Source organism: Panthera onca, chromosome D4, assembly GCF_046562875.1.
Source record: "Panthera onca isolate mPanOnc1 chromosome D4, mPanOnc1 haplotype 2, whole genome shotgun sequence".
NCBI classification, from domain to species: domain Eukaryota; kingdom Metazoa; phylum Chordata; class Mammalia; order Carnivora; family Felidae; genus Panthera; species Panthera onca.
Genome location: NC_138351.1, coordinates 20,307,425 through 20,327,170, shown reverse-complemented (window position 1 = coordinate 20,327,170; position 19,746 = coordinate 20,307,425). Strand labels below are relative to the sequence as shown.

Sequence of the window (19,746 nt, the reverse complement as noted above, 5' to 3'; positions counted from 1 at the left end):
CAGATATGCCTTGTCCACAACAAACTTCGCGTATTTGAAGTAACAGGACTTCGCTAGGGAAAGTTAAAATATTTCCTCACTTCCTAAGGATTTTCCCCTAGTCTTTGTTTTCAGACCTCACTAGCTTAAAGTATGATTTTATGAACTACCTTGAATTTGACATAAATCATTGCAAAATGATACTTTACAGCTAGTCTTGAAATATTTTTTCCCGTTGAAAATATTTCAAATGATACTATAAAAGTGAATACTTTCTAATAAATTATAAATTTATCTGGACTTTTCCTCATTAGGTCAATACATACATAAATCAAGTGTGTTGATATTCCTTTGTTATTTGCTTAGTTTTGCTTATAGCGAAGACAAATCTGGAATATCTGATATAGTCTACTTATATGTCAGCTGTTAGATAGATTTTCTGACAACTAATTTAAAAAATTGGGTATCAAAGCATATTTCTCCATGAGAAGGCAAACCATAAATTTTGTGGTTTAGACTTGTAGGGCATATTTAGAGCTCAATTAAGTTGACTTGCATTGAATTTAAGAGCTTCTAATGCAAATGAAGTCACCATGCATTTTATATGAGGTTGCCATTAAGATAGTCAGATATTCAAACTAACAGTATTGAAATGTGCTTTATAGATTAGGGATGTTTTAATATTATAGTAGGGAAATAATAAAAATTAATTCCACCTAAAATCTACCTCTTCTCTCTTTTGTTTCAGATCTCCTAGCTTTTGAAAAGTTATAGAAACAAAATAAATTATTTCCATACCTTCTGTTGGGGTTACATGGATTAAGAATTTTCCATCTTAGGGGCGCCTGGGTGGCTCAGTCGGTTAAGCGTCCGACTTCGGCTCAGGTCATGTCTCACGGTTTGTGAGTTTGAGCCCCGCATCGGGCTCTGTGCTGACAGCTCGGAGCCTGGAGCCTACTTTGGATTCTGTGTCTCCTTCTATCTCTGCCCCTCCCCCACTTGTTCTCTGTCACTCTCTGTCTCTCAAAAATAAATAAATGTAAAAAAAAATTTAAAAAAAAAAAGAATTTTCCATCTTCATTTTTTAGGAATTGTTCTTCTACTTCTGGGCCTTTTGCCAGATCATTGTCCTCTGTCACTCAAAAGTCCAAGAGGCTTAAAAAAAAAAATCACAAAATATATTTCCGTGTTTCTAATTCTTTGTTTTCAGAATAAAACTCAGTCCTATAAAGCAAGATACGTAGCATTTGGTGACCTTAGTCCTTCCAATCAATCATTGACTCAGGTGTGTGTGACGTAAATGCCAGAAGCCCAATGGGAAACATTCATGTTCTCGTGGAAATGAAAGCAATTGACTTGTGAGTTTTAAGTGTTTCTTGCGTGGTTCAACTTTGCAGAGGACAATGGCAGGAAAAAAACGAAGAGAGGCAAACCAAGAGGGAATGGAATTCTGAAAGGAGCTAAGAATAAGAAGGTAATGGGTAGGATGGTGAAGACAAGAGGATGGAGTGTTGAAAAGTTGATTCTCACAGCAGTTCCGTCTTGTGCTGCTTGTTGCCCTGCTGGTCCCCATCAAGGACTGTACTATTTATTATTACAACATGTCTGACTTGAGGCCTTTGCTGGCGTTTGAGGCCGTTTCCATTCCACAGTGGTTTCCTACCTTGAATATATTCTTTCTGCTGTGGTGAGAAATAGCACTGACAGAAAAAGGGTAAAACGGAAGCGTGTATCTCTTGAAGTGATCGATTTACTGTGGTGAGCCTCCTAAGTCACCAGAGCGTCCCAACACCTGCTTTACCGCGAAGGGTTCTCTGACTGAGCAAGGGCTATGCCAGCTGCAAGGACTGAACAGCCATATGTCAACTATAAACGGCAAATATTCTCAAACGAGTGGAGAAGCAAAAATTTTTTGTTTTACTTTGTGCAGACTCTATTGTGGAGATTGAAAGCAGTTTCTATTGCTTGAGTGTGTAAGTTGCCTTGAAATCCGAAATTAACAGGACTCTATCAAATACATGTCGAGGGAAATTCATTTGGCATTGAGATAACTGACTCCAGTAGAGATTTGCTTTTGTACATATAAAAAAAGGTCAACATGAGGTATGTGAGGAATGCTTTCTTAGGTCATGTGTGTCTAAGAAAGCAAGCAAATAAACATCTTCTCTTTGTGTGCTGAAAGGCCGGAAGCACCGTCTGTTGGCATACCACAACTACTCTCAACTTCTGTGAGTCCGTTTTTCAGGACCTCTGTCATCTAGAAAACTGGCTAGGCAAAGGTTTTGGATTCCAACTCCTTTTTATACTTAGACTGCTGGCCCAAAGACAGAACTTGTGATAACGTTAGGTTTACACACGTGTGTGCTTGTCTGCGTGTGCTCACAACCCCCCGTGAGTTTCTTCAGATGCTCAGGGGAAAGTGTGGAAAGCCTGATGCCTTTGGGAAGGACTCAGGAAAAAAGCTCAAAAGAAACTCATTTTCCATAAAAATCCTATAAACCCGTGAGGCCCTGAATACCTCCAGAATAAAAGCACAACTCAGAGTTTGCAGGAAATCTTTCCAACCTTCTAGTTATCAAAACACCATGAACATATGTGGGCACAGAGTTTTCATTAGCTTTTGTAAATAACCAATCCGGAATATGTGTAAGTTTCATATAAATAGAGGCATGGTTTAGGAAAAACTCAGACTTTACTCAAGTCATTTATGAGATTTAAAAAATGATTTTCAGAAGGGAATGTACATTACACTTACGATAAAAAGAAGTGAGGGGAAAAAGGGCATCTTTTTTTTTTTTTGTACAAATGTGATGTCATGTATCAAAACATTTTCAGCAGTAGTACTGGATGAAAAGAAAATTAGTAGTAATGTATTAAAACAACGTTTTAGCAAGCTGTTGGTAGCAGAAACACCCGATTCTAATTGGCTTCAGCAAGGAGGAAATGAATTCTTTCACGTAACCAGTGGTCCAGAGGTAGAGAAGGCTCCAGATGTCCCAGTGCAGTGCTCTGGTTCTCAGTGGCTCCTGCTTCTGTGAGATTCTTTTTGCTTTACGCTCATAGCAGCACCAGCCACACTTTCCAACTCCTTATCTGGATGTAGCAAAAGCAGAGACAGAAAGGTCTCTTTCTTCTGGCGTTTTCCTTTTTGGGAGCAAGGCACACTTCCCCAGTGCCCCTCCAACACATAGCCACCACCAGTATCAACATTCAATCCTGTTTTGAGTCTGAGAGTCAGACCTGCCTCCGGCGTCGGTTCACTTGACGGGGAACCAGACCTTGGACATAGTGATCGTCTCATTCAGGATTCACACGTGAACTGAGAGCAAGGTCACCCACCATCCCTTGAAGTGTGTGATGGGACAGACACACTAGCTTTGCTAGCAAGGGTTAAGGGGGAGTGGGTGTTGAGTAGGCAACCAGAGGTATCTGGTACATGATGGAACATGATGGAAAAGCCTGAGTTCTTAAAAACACGATAAAATGTGTCTATCAAATGAAACCTTTGGTTTTCTAGGTTACTTTAAAAATTAATATTTTTGTAGGTAGTTATTTTTGTAAAGAGAAGATACATTTTGCTAAAAAATAAGAATTTATCTTGAAAAATATCCTGAATAGAGCAATTACAGCATTTGGCACTGGGTTGGGGTTGAACATCATTTTATCTTTTTCACCAAGAGTGAGGGAGTTGGAAGTCCGTAGCTGAAACTCATCTTTGATCTGTTTGGGACAGCTGTTGGCTTCCTTGCTAAATCTCATGAAGTAATGTCCAGATGAAATACGAGTATTTAGACTTGAATCAGCTTTCAAAAAAGTCACTCGTATTGTTCTTGAAAGAGGGTTTGGCAGTGAGATTAGTGAGAAAGATACTATTGTGTCTTCATAGAATCTTGCAATGTGTGGATTTTTGACAAAACTTTGGGGTCTCCCATCATTGTCACTAGAAGGATAATGGCAACATCTCTCCTTTATTCATCACCTGCATGTTCTGCCAGGCCCCATGCCCAATGAGTGGTATGTTCATCTTTTTTTAAAAAAATGTTTCCTTATTTTGAGAGAGAGAGAGAGAGAGAGAGAGAGCAGGGGAGGGGCAGAGAGAGAGACGGAGAGAGAGAATTCCAAGCAGAGCACAGAGCCCATCGTTGGGCTTGATCCCACGAACCGTGAGATCATGACCTGAGCTGAAATCAAGAGTTGGATGCTTAACTGACTGAGGTGCACCCCCCACTTTTTTTTTTTAATTAAAATTTTTTTAATGTTTGTTTATTTTTGAGATAGTGAGAGAGAGACCGAGTGCGAGCTGGGGAGGGGCATAGAGAGAGGGAGACACAGAATCTGAAGCAGGCTCCAGGCTCTGAGCTGTCAGCACAGAGCCTGACGCAGGGCTGGAATTTACGAACCGTGAGATCATGACCTGAGCCAAAGTCTGATGCTTAACCGACCTAGCTGCCCAGGTGCCCCCATTTTTTTAAAGGAGGAAACCTACCTGGTCCATGCCCCCATCCTACAAGGGTGGCAGGTGGGCATGGAAACCAGGGCTGTCCAATCTTGATGCCCGTGTTTCCAATATATCATCTTCCTTCAAAAGAAGAAACATGAATAAGGAGTGATTCTGGCCTCTATTGATGGAAAGGTGCTTAATCCAATCCCTGGGCAGATGAATCACATGCTCCAGCATGCCTTTTGGTTGCAGTGTGGAACACAAGCTCTACTATTTGCAGTGTGGCAGGTGTTAAAGGAAGTTCCCTTTCCCTGTCTCCCTCCCTCCCAGTTAATTCTTCTCACTGCAGTTGGTTATCCTGTTCAAGAAAATGCAGCTTTATTACTGCTCTGCTGAGAGCCATCTGGGGGCTTCCTATGGGAGTAGAAGCTAAACTTGTAGAGGATGTACTTGTCTACCTTCTCTGTCCCTGCCTCCCTCCCCTCCATTCCCTGACACCGTCACCTTTTACTCTTCTCTTTCTCCATTCTGCTCCTCGTTCCATCCCGCTTACTGTTCCTCGAACCCATCAGCACTTCTGTTCCATTTTCAGGACTTCGCCTTTGAGGTATGTCCATCCCGGACTGCTTCCCCAGCAGTTCCCTGTTCATTTATGGGCCTGGTGTTTGTCTCCACCTACTAGAAGCTCCGTGAGAGGTTTTATCTGGTTTTGTGTATCGCTAGACCCCATGTGCCGGAATGGGACCCAACACGATGGCTTAGTAAATACTGTTGGCCAGATGATTGAGTGAGCGATTCGTCCACAGACCACAGCCCTGGCTGTGGACCCCGAGGGAGATTGACAGGAACACAGCATTGCTTACTTGGCAGACCTCCTAAATTGAGATGCCTCTGTCAGGTGAGGGATGTTCAGCCCTTCCCTATCACCTGGGGTGAATCACAGTTTTGTGGTTTTGTTCGGCATCTTATAGTCTGACATTCCTCAAAACGTGGAAGCTAGATGTAATTCTTAACTGTGAGAAAACTTTTCCAGTCTGGCTTCAAGCATTGCAGAAGTCTTGAAGGCAGTCACCCAGAAGCTTCCATGTGTCGATGACTGTGCAGACCCAGAGAAACACTCCAGATAATATTGACCCTTATGTAGTTTTTTTTTTTATTTTTTATTTTTTTTTTATTTTTTTTTCAACGTTTTTTATTTATTTTTGGGACAGAGCATGAACGGGGGAGGGGCAGAGAGAGAGGGAGACACAGAATCGGAAACAGGCTCCAGGCTCTGAGCGGTCAGCACAGAGCCCGACGCGGGGCTCGAACTCACGGACCGCGAGATCGTGACCTGGCTGAAGTCGGACGCTTAACCGACTGCGCCACCCAGGCGCCCCAACCCTTATGTAGTTTTTGCATGGTGCTGCTCGTAGATGATAAGCCCATTGAAGGTGGAGCTTCATATCCAATTGATACTGTTTCTGCTCCCCCAGGAGCATGATGGCCGACCAAGAAGAGAAAACTAAGTCAGACTAACCAGCCACAAAGAACATGGGTAGAACAGGTGAGTCGCATTTCCAGACGAAAGATGCATAAGGCAACGGTAGTAACCAGCTTTGACAGATTGAACCTTTGCACCTTTGCACTCCGAGTAGCGTCTATCGCTTAGACAATATTTCTGGGGTGCCTGGCTGGCTCGGTTCGTAGAGCATGCAACTCTTGATCTTTGGGTTGTAAGTTCGAGCCCCATGTTGGGTTCTGTGGAGTTTACTTAAAAGAATAAATCAGATCTTAAAATTTCTTTGACCATGTGCCAGATACTGCGTTAAGAGCTAGGCATATAGTGATAGAAAACAGAGTATCCTCATGAATCTTGCAGGCAAGTAGGAGAAGCAGACATTTAACCAGGACACACGTAAATAAATGAAAACCCATGATCAAAACTCTGAGGAAAAAGAAAAAAAAGTAGGCAGTGGGTGAGGGAGTCATGCTGGAACAGGCCAGGGTGGACCTCTTGTAGAAACTCAAGGCATGACCTTTGAGTAGGTGTGAGAGTCCTGCTTTCAGGAGATTGTTTCGTGGCTTTCATTAGCAGTAGTCACAGGGAGCCTCGAAGGTCAAATCTGGATCTCTGTAACAGGGTCCACAACATTGGGAAGTTTAATAAGATGCAGAGGTTCTAGAAAGAGAATGGCAGTTTATCTCAGGCAAGCAGTGTTGCTTAGGGCAACAGGATTCTGTTGCATGGAGTATGTGTGTGTGCAAATAGCACGTGTGACCAGGATATCGAGGCAGCAGCTATGGGACGAGGGGAAGGAGTGGCGGCGGCTGTAATCCACACGGTGGAAGAATAAGCAAATGCTGATGTGGGATGTACTGCAATGCCAGGAAATTCCGGGAGATAGCCACGGCAGTAGAGGTGGTTTATACTTTTTGGTCTCCGTGTTTCAAATCGTAAGGCTGTGTCAAGTCAGACTGTTAGAGGAAAACACAAAAATAGAAAAAAAAAAAGTCTTCATGCCGTATCAACAAGATCAAAGTTGGTTTAAATTTGCACTGAATGATGGCGGTTTTTAAAAATTCGCTTGCGCTAATCTAGCAACACCCGGTTGCTTATAGTGTTTTTGCACTGTTAATCCCTTGTACCTGTTAATAGCATGTAATGAGTGGCATACAGCTCGTCTTTAGTCTGTGGAATATGGGTTCTGCAAAGATGACTGCTCACAATTAATTTCTTCAGCTTCTTCCATCGTCTCAAGTGATACGGGTTTCTATAGGAGGAAAACCAAACAAACCCAAACCTCCGCAGACTCTTGTGAAAACCATTTTAGAGCAACCAGTTTATGTCCACACCATAGAATTGCCATTTCTTTGCCATGGTGTCCGGGTGTCAGGACCCGCAAATGGTAGCCGACTTGATGTCGAATTCTCCGCCTTCTCCCCTGAGCTCTCAGATGCCTGAATCCAGCCAGGCGTGAGGATCCTTCCATTATTGACTCAGAAGCTTGGTCCCTTTGTCGGCTTCAGTGGTCAGTCAGGCCGTTTTTCTCCCTGGCTCTGCTCAGGGTGTAGAAGGAAGCCCTGCATCATAGCACCTGCATTCCTGAGATGCGTCTGTTAAAACTGCAGCTCCCCCGAGAAGGCTGCTGCACGTAACACTCCAGGATCCGCATGGGGTTAGCGCTGCGGCTCAGTTCCTACAGGTCCTGGGGACGCCGTAATTATCATGACTTCATCCCACACATTTGAACATTATTGTGATAAGTCTGTGATGGCAGAGAGCTTCCGAAGCTTAAACAAATCTACTTCAGGGCTCTAGCCTATACTTACAAATATTACCTAAAAGGTTACTCATAGCTAGCTTTTTTTTTTTCTTCTTCAAATTTTGACCCAATTTCTTTTCAGAATAGACTGGCAATTTACCTGTCTGTTCTCCATGGGCCAACTTTTAGGGATGTGATGTTGTGTGAAGGGAGTTTTTTTCATGATGTTGAAAAAAAGATATTTTAAGACAGTAAAGCATATTAATTTGTAGATTCCTTTTTTTAATGTTTATTTTTGAGAGAGAGAGAGAGAGAGAGAGAGAGAAAATATGAGTGGGGGAGGGGCGGAGAGAGAGGGAGACACAGAATCCAAAGCAGACTCCAGGCTCTGAGCTGTCAGCACAGAGCCCGAGTCGGGGCTCGAACTCATGAACAGTGAGATCATGGCCTGAGCCAAAGTTGGAACCTTAACCGACTGAGCCACCCAGGCTCCCCGGTAGAAGTGTTCTAAAGAAAATAAAAATGTAATGAATTTATCCTTTTCAGAATCTTATATGTTCCAAGGACTTGGCTAACGATTTCATCAGTAAGGCTCTTCATAATAGTTCTACGGGTAATTGACCTGAGAGGTTCGACAACTTCCTGGCGGTGCCCTGCTTGGATACCTGACCACTTGTTGTTTTTCTATTTGCATTAAGGCAGTGACCAAGATGATTTTTGAGGGGAGGGAGATAGTCCTTGGAGGACAGGATAAAAGGTTAGTCTTTACTATTTTTGGTATCCCCCCCCACTGCTGAGCACAGTGACCCATGTGCTGCGGATCCCAGTCAAGCCTGCTGTCCCCGACATTAAGTTCAGACTGTGACTTCCCAGGGAAGAATCTCCCTGACTAAGAGAGTGGGTCAGGGTGAAAGGTCCCTTGAGTCACCAAACTCTTCTGTTGATGATAGCAAAGCCAAGACCAGACGTGCCGGTGATGCTGATTTTCCGTACATCGGTCACTAACACATTTGCTGGGTTTCCATAAAATGCGAGAAAGTGATCACAGACCGACTGCTCATAAATCCGCCAAACCCCCTACAGGCAGAGGGCCTTGAGAGAAAGAAGCTAAGGGCACAGCTGCCAACTGAGGAGTGAGGCAAATAGCTCTTTGAAGAGGCCCAAGGCCACACCATTCTCCCAGGGTCCCCTGGAGAAGTGAGGGGTGAGGCTGGCTGGCTGTGTGAGGAGACGTCTCCCAGCAGGCTGAGAACGGAAGGGCTGTGGACATGCCCGAGGCTACCCACAGAGGAATTTGGAAGTGAATAAATAGTCACATCTGCACATTCCCTTAGAAGATTTTTCACAGCTTGAACTGGCTACTAAAAGGTAGGCACCCCCCTTTTAAAGAACGTTTAAAAAAAACAAGGATGCAGTTGCTTTCTGTGAAAGTATGCTTGCTGTTGATGTTCAGCTCTCTCTAAATGTATATTAAGTAAATGTTACTACCATATGCGAGTATGTGAGTATTCTATTAGCTGTTAAGTTAAATTAGCTGTTAAGTTAAAACCAAAATGCCTGTCCCTATGTAGAAGGTGTGGAAAGAAACACAGTTTCTTTGGTATTTGGTCCTTCAGTATGGCAGAGTGCAGAGTTGAAATATTTGAAGAGTTCAGGCATTGGTATATTATGCAGGTACCAGTTGGAGACCCACATACGTCTTTTCTTTATGACGCTTCTCCCAAAAACGTTTCTCTTGTTAACACTTAGATTTGGTTTTGGGTTTTGGTGTTTTAGACCAAACACTGGATTTAGGTAAAGGATTCATTAATGAGAATGCATTTTTCACTACTGCCCAATGAATATTTGATGGCATTTTTGTTGCCTTGAAATGGTAAGATGCTGTAAATACCTCTGAACAAGCTTTTCAAGAAGTTCATATTACTTCTCAGAAAAGCTGACGTTCGCCTAACCATGATAAGGCAGGGCTGTAGTCTCCCTCCTCCTCTTGGGTATATCGGTCTCTTATATTCAGCCAACTCCATGAAAAGGTGTAGAATTTCCCATGAGGTTTCAGGAGCCCATAGTGTTATTACCATAATTGATCGGTCTTTAACCTACCCACTTCTTAAATAAGAAGATTCACTTTTTATTTTTTCTTTTTGCCAACACCTGCAGTCAGATGGTTCCCTGTTTTGTTTTGGTTTTTTTTTTAATAGTGTGTGTCAGAAGTGGCTCCTTATAAAGACTAGGATCATTTCCTTTTCATAAAGCTTTCTGAGAATAGTGATGCTGCTTTGCTAAAAATGTCTCTTCTGCAGAAGAAACTTTCCCTAAGCACGCAAACACGATGAGTGTGTGTGAAATGTGGCCAGTAACGGTAGCCATACTTGGCAGAGGCGAGTGACAGGAGTGAACAGCAGGTTTGTGCGTTGTCGGCCTGGGAGGGTTTAGATGTGGCCCAGCCTCCAGGTGGGAACCTGAACCGCATCCCAAGAGACGTGCCTACCTCAGGAGGCTAAACACAGAAACACTCTCCTCAAACCTAGCGAGTCAATTAATTGTTGGATTTATAATTCCATAATTGAGACTCACTCTTATGGATGGTTAGGCAGTTAACTAGCCATATGGAAGTGATGTGGAATTCTAATCAAGGTGGAATTGAATAGCAGGGTAGAAACTCGGCAGGTCCGTGGCTTCTGTGCTGTGGGAAAAAGGGATCTGGACCAAGGATGAATACCTGGTTAATAAGGTCTTGAGAAGTGCCTGATAGCTTTTTCTTTAAGACTAGGGATGCAAGATAGAACTATGAAACACGAGAAAAATGAGATTTAAGTTGAGATTGGCAAAAGGGGTATTTTATTTTTATTAAAAAAATGTTTATTTATTTATTTTGAGAGAGATGGAGAGAGTGCAAGTGGGAGAGGAGCAGACAGAGGGAGAGAGAGAATCCCAAGCAGCCTCCATGCTCAGCACAGAGCCCAATGCGGGGCTTGATCCCGTGACCCTGAGATCATGACCTGAGCTGGAATCGAGAGTCAGATACTTCCCCGGGTGAGCCACCCAGGCACCCGGGGATAACACCACATCAGCCCACTGGACTTTTACTTGGTCTCTAAAACAGAACATATAAGCTGGGAGTGGATGACCAGCTATGAACTGACTTGGGTCACGGTAAATGTGATTTTTGTCCCTCTACATTTACACCTGCCTCAGTCTGCTTTGGGGTCCTGTAGCCGTCCCTGCCTCCTGCCATCAAGGCTCCCCGGCTGTGCTGTTTGGCAGGATTGGATTTTGTCAGTTGCCTCCCACAAAGGAAATGCTCAGGAGGCATATGTTGCAGTGCCTTTCCGAAATAGTTGAAGATGTCACCTTCATAAACAAAAGGACTGGATTTATTTTCTTTCTCCCTTCCCTTCTTTTGATGATCAAAAGACAGAACATTTTAAGTACTCCCCATTCCCCCCCCCACCCCCATCTTGACTGATTGGAAGAAATACTGTTACATGGCAGAATATTGGCAGTGAGTAGAAATACAAAGCAGGTTTAACATTAACCTTATGGAGGAACAGTGCAAGACCAATGGAATGATGAAAGAAAAGGCTTACTAATAATATTACATACTAGTATAATTAAATAAATACGGAAAATTTCATGCATTTAGATGGTGGTCTAGATCCTAACACTTAACCACTCACTTTCAAACAGAAGCTATTTTGGTAAGCACGTAGGAGTCTAGTAATATTTTTTGGCTAGAAATCATTTAAAGTTTACATCACTGTATAGCATGGATTAAGCAGGTGCAAGGAAATTGAAGAAGAGAATGTTTAGATTTCAGAAAGTGAATTCCATGTAACTGTGAGAGGTGGAGCTTGGATTAGTGCCACAGTTTTGTGGAAGACGCTTTAGTGACACCGTGTTTCTGTGCCTGATTCTTATACACACACACACACACACACACACACACACACACACGTACAACATGTGGGAGTATTCATTGTCCAGAATTCTAGAATTCATAATTTTGCAACCAGATATGAATTCTAGAATTCATAATTTTGCAACAGTGATTCATGCAAAATCTTTTTCTTTTTTTTTAAACCATATATTTGAATAAATTGTGAATTATGGATTTTTTTTCTTTTTTACTAGCAAAGTGGTATCTTTTGGAATGACTTCTTAATTGTCCACGGTAAGGTTTATATCTTGCTGGTCAAAACATCATAACATACTAAGGTCAAATCAAGTTCAGAATTATAATCAAAGAAGGTACTTAAAAATTTTTTTTTCCAGGGAGTCTGATTATAAAAGAATTTTGTAGTACCATTACCCGTAACCAAATTTTTGTCTAGTATTGTATGTCTTGTCTTCATTTTGTACATTTCTTTTAGTTTTATGATTAGATTCTTAGTAATATCTGCCTGCCACTCCCCCTTTCTTTCCCTTCCTAGGATCTGAATAAATACAGCTTGATGCGTGGTCTTCATTTATTGTAGCTAATTAGAGAGATACTTGATCCTGGACATGTAAGGTCTGGTGTCATCAAGCACTGATTTATAAGCTGCAGGGACTGTCCTTTGTTGATGTTATACACACCATCTCTTCCCAGTACCCCTGCAAAAGAGGTGGTGTTACGTCTGTTTACAGATCAGGAAATAGGTTCGGAGAGCTTCAGGGACTCCTCCAAAGTGTCCGGTCAGGCCGCAAGAAACATAGTTTATCCAGGATTTAAACTCAGCTGTGTCTTACCCCCACACCATGGCTCTTTTTACTGTGCTGCATTGCTTTTCCTGTAACTTTTGCCTGTTTCAGAAATTAATTTATCTCCTGGAACAAGCAATTTTTTCTCTCTGCTAGGTGTTGTGACCTATTTTCTGTTTCATAAGATTTGCCAAGGACATAATTTAAGACAGTCTACGTTTTTAATTTTTCAATATGTTGTTGGTGTTTTGTTTTGAGCAAATAAACCGTAACAACAATCAGATAGTCCAGAAGCTAAATCATTGAGCCAGACTTCACACAGGAGAAACAAAGAGCTGGTAGCCATGCCAAGTGAGTTATCTCTTGCACCAGGTGCCAGTCCTTCCCTCGGGCATACGCCTTGGAGCCTTTGGGCCTCAGGAGTGCTTGTTATTGGCTTAATTATTTAGCTCCATAACTGTTCCCTTGTGCTTTCACAGTTGTACACTTCTGTATTAGAAAGGGATAAATATCTGATTGTGGTGAGGCCGTGCGAATGTAGTTTTGGTGAAAAAAAGTGGATAATAAAGTAATCGTTGCATATGTTTTTTTAAAATATGTAGAAATAAGGAGTGCCTGGGTGGCTCAGTCGCTTAAGCCTCCGACTCTTGATTTCGCCTCAGGTCATGATATTCCATTTTGTGAGTTCCAGCCCCGAGTAGGGCTCTGTGCTCACTGCCCGGAGTCTTCTTGGGTTTCTCTTCCCCTCTCTATCTGCCCCTCCCCTGTTCGCACACTATGTCTCTCTCAAAAGTAAATAAATAAACTCAAAAAAAAAAGTGAAAATAAAAGCAATCTAAGGTGTGGTATTATATAATTTTGAACATTTAATGGAATGTAAGAAAAGAGAACCCATTTAACCCTGAGGTTTAGCCAAGTTCACAGTCTTAGAATTGTATTTCCTTCTCCAGGAGTTGAGACCTGCTCTTGATCCTGCAGGAAGTCCAATTTACGTAATCATAATGTTGTAAATGTAGCTAAATAGTCTACTGGTTAATCTCCACACAAGACAAGACGTAATTATAACTATAGAGAAAACAAACCAAAGCTTAAAAACCTGGCAGTGCAGAAAGAGTCCCTTCTTTCCACTGACAGAAGTCCATGGCTAGACCGCAGGAAGAAAAGAGGCTGTAGAGGATGCTCATTTGTTTCGAGATGCTAATTTCTTTCTCTTACATGGTGGGATGTCAAGATACACTGTGCAAGGCTGCTGAAACAAGAAACAGAACTGACCAATTGAAGAGCTAAAAATAGCATAATCAAGAAAACTAGGGGAGAATTAGAGGTGAAGGAAGTGTGAATGAGTTAGATATGAGGGAGGCAGGCAGTCCGAGGTTGACAAATCAAGAAGAGAGACCAGCCTATTATTTGGTTAAGCTGATAACCACAAAGAGTGTAAAAACAATAATAACGGAAAGGAGTGGAAATGGGGACCGTGGGCCCAGGGACACTTACTTACCACTTACTATCACCTGGTTCTGTTTGGAAAAACTTAACTGCCTATGCATTACTTTTAAGATGATTTAAGAGAGAAGATTTTAGTAATTGTGGATGCAGAGTCTCAAGAATACCTTTCCACACTATTCCATTGCCACTATTACCAAGCCACCAAGGACTGCTGTGGCTAATGGCGGAAGGCTTTGGACAGCGGTAGGTTGGGGTGGGGTGGCGAAGGACTTAGGTCCACAGTCACATTCAAGTCTTGAGCTGGATTCATGTGGCAGAAAACTACCAGCCTTCCTCAAACTCGCAAGGTCAGAGGCTCTGCGACCAGACCGTGCCTGCCAGGAAAGCTCAGGACCTGTTCTCTGTAACGCTCCTGCCGCCTTGGGATCCTGCTTCGTAATGTAGGATGCTACAGCCATTCTGGAGAACAGATGCCTGCATTGACTGCCTTTGTTTTCTCTGGTCTGAGGAGTGGCCCAGCTTCAGGGCACCGACTTCCTTCCAGGAACTTCCTGCAAGGGAAAATTTCGACTTTTCTGCATGAACACTCCAAATGCCTGTGGGTTGAACAATGGCCACAGCAGTTGTTTTTCAAGGGACTTGGTTTTGTTTTGACCTTGAGAAGTGTGGATTGTTGTGTTCATGGCGCCTCCAGGTGGGCAGTCAAGGAAGGGCGTCTTGGTGGGGTGGGAGCCGCTGGAGAATGAGGACCTGACTGGGCCATTTTCCCTTTTAGCCCTGGTCCGAGTGGTCCTGGGAATAGCAGTTCCGTGACAGGGTTTGGGATGGGAAATGGAGTCCAGGGAACAGCTGGGGAAGGAACTTACTGTGGAGTTCCTGCCAGTAGCTCAAGGATGCTTCCTGGTTCAGAAGGTTGTGGAAATAGATGCCTTTATCTGTTGTCCCTCTCTCCAGGCAAATTTGTAAGTAATCCCATGTTTTGAAATAAAGGAAATACAAGGGAGTATTCTGAGGTTCCCTCAGCAGCTGGAAAACCTTGCCTAAAATTGTAGTTGCGCATTTTCCTGTCAGGAGTTGGGTTACTGTGGATTTAGTCCCGGGCTGCAAAGTGAGACGCCACCATGATTGGAGTGGATGGTTTTCAGTGAGTGGCACCCTCTGGGTGGGGACTTTGGCAAACTAAAATCTCACAGCTCATTGAAGTTGCTGTTCAGTTTCAGCCGTTGCCACGTATGGAGAGCAGGCTTGACAGAGCTTCCGGTTTTTCAAGAAAAACAAGGACTCTGGATTTATAAGTGAAATCCCTTGTATTTCAAACGTTACCAACTAATGAAAAGGAAATGAAATGACTGCCTAGACTTTTAGAAGCCATTTATTGGTTGGTAAAGTCTGAGAACCTCCAGCTCTTTCCTCCGGTTAGGACTCTAACTCTTGTCTCCCCATAGTTCTTCTGTCTGGATTGTTGAAAATGAGCTGTACTTCTGCTGGGCACTTTCTCTGTCTTGCATCTTGTCCCCAGAGCGTTTCAATGACACTCTCTCACCTACAAGATAATGTAAGTTAGAAGTAGGCAAGCAAGTCAAAACAACTGTATGAAGAAAAGTGGAACCAGAATGAACTTGTATATGCCTGTCTGTGAGCCTGTCAGTGGAGCTCACATTGGGCATGGAACTTCGTAGCAACTTGCTCAACACGGAAGCCACAAACCTTATCACCTCAACAATTTGTGATGTCCTTTAAACAAACTTCAGCAGAGGTTGATGCCAAGATCAGAGGATACTTCCTGAAGGGTCTTCAAAGGAATCGTATCAGAGGCAAAGCCCTCATGGCAGTGTGGGTTTTATAGGACTTGTTCTTTTTTGTTGTCCTTTATGAAAAGAATGATCCCAGGGGTGCCTGGGTGGCTCAGTCACTTAAGCGCCCGACCTTAGCTCAGGTCATGATCTCGTGGTTCATGAGTTTGAGCCCCGGGGTCGGGCTCTGTGCTGACAGTGAGGAGCCTGGAGCCTGCTTCGGGTTCTGTGGCTCCCTCTCTCTCTGCCCCTCCCCTGCTTGCACTCTATTTCTCTCTCAGAAATAAATAAATATTTTAAAAAATTAAAAAAAGAAAAGAGTGAACCCAGTTAGCACTAATGTGTGGTTTAGGAAATGAGATAATGAGGAGGGCTGAGCTGTACGTAAAAGCCTCCTGGTGGCCTAACTTAAGCAGGTGGGGAGAGGGGTGGTGGTGGAAGATGGAATGTTTTGGGAGACAAGTACTGGCAGCGGAACCTTGGCTAAGTTGCTTTATTTTTCTACACCTCAGTTTCCTCATCCATGAAATGGGCATGTTTATATAACGTGATCACTCTCGTAAGACAATTGTGTGGCTTAAATGATTTAGTTCAAATAAGGCACTCATTGCAATTCCTGGTATCCAGCAAGCATTCCTTGAATGTGATGACTTAGAGACATTGCTAGCAGTGAGAACTTAATTGTCAACATGATTAAATGTGGCTGTCACGATTTTTTTACAGGACTTAAAATGTTTTTGTTTGCCATAAAATAGTTTTACTTAACACTCAATCCCTGATCACCAAAAACATGTTTAGTACCTATGTACAAAGTGTTTTGCAAGGGTTGGTGGGACGGCCCCTGGTCTCAAGGAACTTGTATTTTGATTAACATGATAAATACTCATGAAGAGTATGAGACAGCATGTACCAAGGGCCATCCCAGCACGGCTGTGGCCATTCAGAGAAGGCTTGTCACGGTGATCTGACTGACACCAGAATAAGGTTTCACACACTGATGGTTGACTGTATTATTTTCAGACTAGACTTTTGTAGTTTGAATCATTCTAAACACTGTACAAGAACATTTCCAGCTATGGGGCGCCTGGATGGCTCAGTCAGTTGAGCATCTGACTTCAGCTCAGGTCGTGATCTCACGGTTCCTGGGTTGGAGCCCTGCATCTGGCTTGCTGCTGTCAGGCAGAGCCCGCTTCAGATCCTCTGTTCCCACCCCCCCCTCCCCGCCCCTCCCCTCTCTTGTGCATTCTCTCTCTCTTTCTCTCTCTCAAAAATAAAAAACATTAAAAAAGAATATTTCCAGCTATGTAACAAAGTACAGTGGGGATTTACCTCAGTGCTTTTGTATGAATCATTACAGGAGAGAGTGTAACAACAGCAATTAACCGTGCTTTGCAATTTGTATTAATTTAACGTTGTCATGGGTAATTTAGGTTGGGTCATCATATGCATATTGTAGCATTACAGAGAGGACTCTTAGCTGGCCTTGGGATACACAGAGAGATGGAGTTCTGGGTTACAGGCATGGCTAGGCACCCCGATTGAAAATATAAACCCTGGAGTAGAACCCAGAACCCCTGGGCTCTCCCATTAGTGGCCCCTATGGCCTGGGGGAAGTTAGGTGGCCTCTCAGCGCCTCGGTTTTATCATCTAGAGGTTGGGATATGATTGTACTAGTGTCTGTTTCATAAGGCGTGCTGTAAAGATTACATGACTAAGTGTCTTTGAAGTCCTTGGAACAGTGTCTGGCAAAAGTAAGCACGGCATGTGTTAGTTATTATCATCGGTCTCTCTTGGAACAATCAATATTTAATTTTTAAAGACTGCTGTCTGGTCTGACTTGGGCATGCGGCCTGTAGTTTCAGAACAGAACACAGCTGACTGTGCACAAGGGGATAGAAGCTCGTAACTTTATGGCACTCTGGACCTCATTAGCTCTGTGACTGTGGACACTCGGGAGGGAATTGGGAGGGTTCCTGTTTCAGGCCCAGAAGCTGGAAGCTTAGCTCCAGCTCACTGGCTCTGTGATCCAAGGCCAGTTCTTCAGTCCCTTAAAACCCTTTGTCTGTATCTGTAAAACATGCCTCACCTCTCCTTCTTCACGTGTTGAATTTTCATCCTCTTGGAAAGCACTAGGGGCAGGTAATGGCTGAGAAATAGGTAGGTGAGTGGGTTATATTCTTAAAATGCTATTAAAAATTAAAGGAGGGGCGCCTGGGTGGCTCAGTTGGTTTAGCGTCCAACTTTGGCTCAGGTCATGATTTCCTGGTCCATGAGTTCCAGCTCTGCATCGGGCTCTGTGCTAACAGCTCGGAGCCTGGAGCCTGCTTTGGATTCTGTGTCTCTGTGTGTCTGCCCCTCCCCTGTTTGTGCATGAGCTCTCTCTCTTTCTCTCTCTCTCCCCCCCTCTCTCAAAAATAAGTAAACATTAAAAAAATTGTTTTAAACTTAAAGGAGATGTAAATGTAACTACTAAATATTATCGATTTGATTTCAGGTTTTCATAGGAATCCAAACATACAGTATTGATTGTGCGAGATAATGAAATTTCACCTTATTATCTTATAGGAACCCAATAACAACTTTCATTGATTGCTCAGTTTTTGTGTTTCCTAGGTTCCCCACTTTTCCATCAAAGAAGTGGCTTGAGTTTCGATGTGCTTTTTGAACCCTTCCCAGTGAAGTTCTGTTCTTTGTGTCGACAGCCAGCCCTCCCACACATTAGCGTGGCTCTCATTCACATCTGGTGGCTTCTGAGGTCTCCTTTTTGGGGAGTTGCTCAGCCATGAGAGTTGTGGAGAGATGGAGACATACATAGGCTACATATATATTTGTGACTGAAAATGCATGCATGACATCATGACTTCTCTTTATCTTCTAGTTTTTAATGTTTATTTATTTTTGAGGGAGGGAGGGAGGGAGGGAGAGAGAAAGAGAGAGAGACACAGCGTGAGCGGGGGCAGGGCAGAGAGAGAGGGAGACACAGGATCCGAAGCAGGCTCTAGGCTCAGAGCTGTCAGCACAGAGCCCGACGTGGGGCTCGAACTCATGAACCACGAGATCATGACCTGAGCCAAAGTCGGTGCTTAACTGATGGAGCCACCGAGGCACCCCTCATAACTTCTCTTTTGGAGCAGTTCATTTCAGTTTTCCTTAAAAGAAATTCCTGGCCATTTTCACACGATTATTCTTCAAGTGAAATTTATAATTCTTTTGTCAACTCCTTAAAAAACACTGGTATTTTGAATGTGAATGCACTAAATATATAGATTAATTTGGGGGAAATCCACACTTTTACAATCCCAGAACATGGTATGCTTCCCCCGGTCTCCCCTTTTAAAACACCTCCTCTGATTTTATTTTTTTTTTACCTCAGTAAGTGAAATCTTATACTTGTATTTCTATGGGTCCTACACTTTTCCTGTTAAATTTATTTCTAGATATTTTATATTTTGTTTTTGATTGCTGTAGTGAACAGACTGTTCTTAAATTACATCTTGTAACTGGTGTTTGCCGATTATAGAAGAGCTGTTGATTTTTGTACATTTATAAGTGGGCTTAAAAGCTCGTTTACTAAATTGCCTAAAAATGGGAACTGATGTCGCCTGCATTTGTTCTGTTCATGAACACAGGAAAAAAAGAGTCTGAAGAACATATAGTTTTGTTTTATTTTATGAAACTCTAAAATCCACCCTGGTCTCTATTTTTGTCACTGTTGTATCCCTAGCACCTACCTCAGGATTTACCATGGTACATACTGTGTAAACATTTGTGGAATATTTCTTAATTTTCTTAATTGTGTAATAGTTTTTCAGTAGTTTGTCTTTTTCAAGAATAGCAATTATATCATCCCTGAATCATAACAGTTTTGTCTTGTTTCTAGTATGTGTTTCTTTCATTCTTTGATTTTAATTTTTTTTCCAACCTTTTGGCTCCTTTTGCCCGGTTTACCCAGCTCCTACCCTCTGCCCCCTGCCTCTGGAAACCACCAATCTGTTGACTGTATGAGTTGGTTGGGTTTGTTGTTGTTGTTTAAATTCCACCTGTGAGGTCAATACAGTATTTGTCTTTCTCTGACGTACTTTACTTAGCATAATGCCCTCAGATCTATCCATGTTGTTGCAAATGGCAAGATTTCATTCCTTTTTTTAAATGTTCATTTATT

The 19,746-nt window shown here is 42.8% G+C and overlaps 1 protein-coding gene across 4 annotated transcripts in view; it reads left to right on the top strand.

Annotated features, from left to right (window-relative positions):
- LOC132663598 (guanine nucleotide-binding protein G(q) subunit alpha) overlaps positions 1 to 19,746 on the top strand; it is a 312,825-nt gene that overhangs the window by 34,991 nt on the left and 258,088 nt on the right. The window contains exon 1 of one of the 4 annotated variants that reach the window (XM_060610017.3): positions 5,876 to 5,966. The exons of the other annotated variants lie outside the window; for them this stretch is intronic. Within the exon in view, the coding sequence (XP_060466000.1) occupies positions 5,954 to 5,966 (13 nt within the window). The 5' untranslated portion in view covers positions 5,876 to 5,953. Of the gene's footprint in view, positions 1 to 5,875; positions 5,967 to 19,746 lie in introns of those variants that run through there. 4 annotated transcript variants of the gene reach the window in all.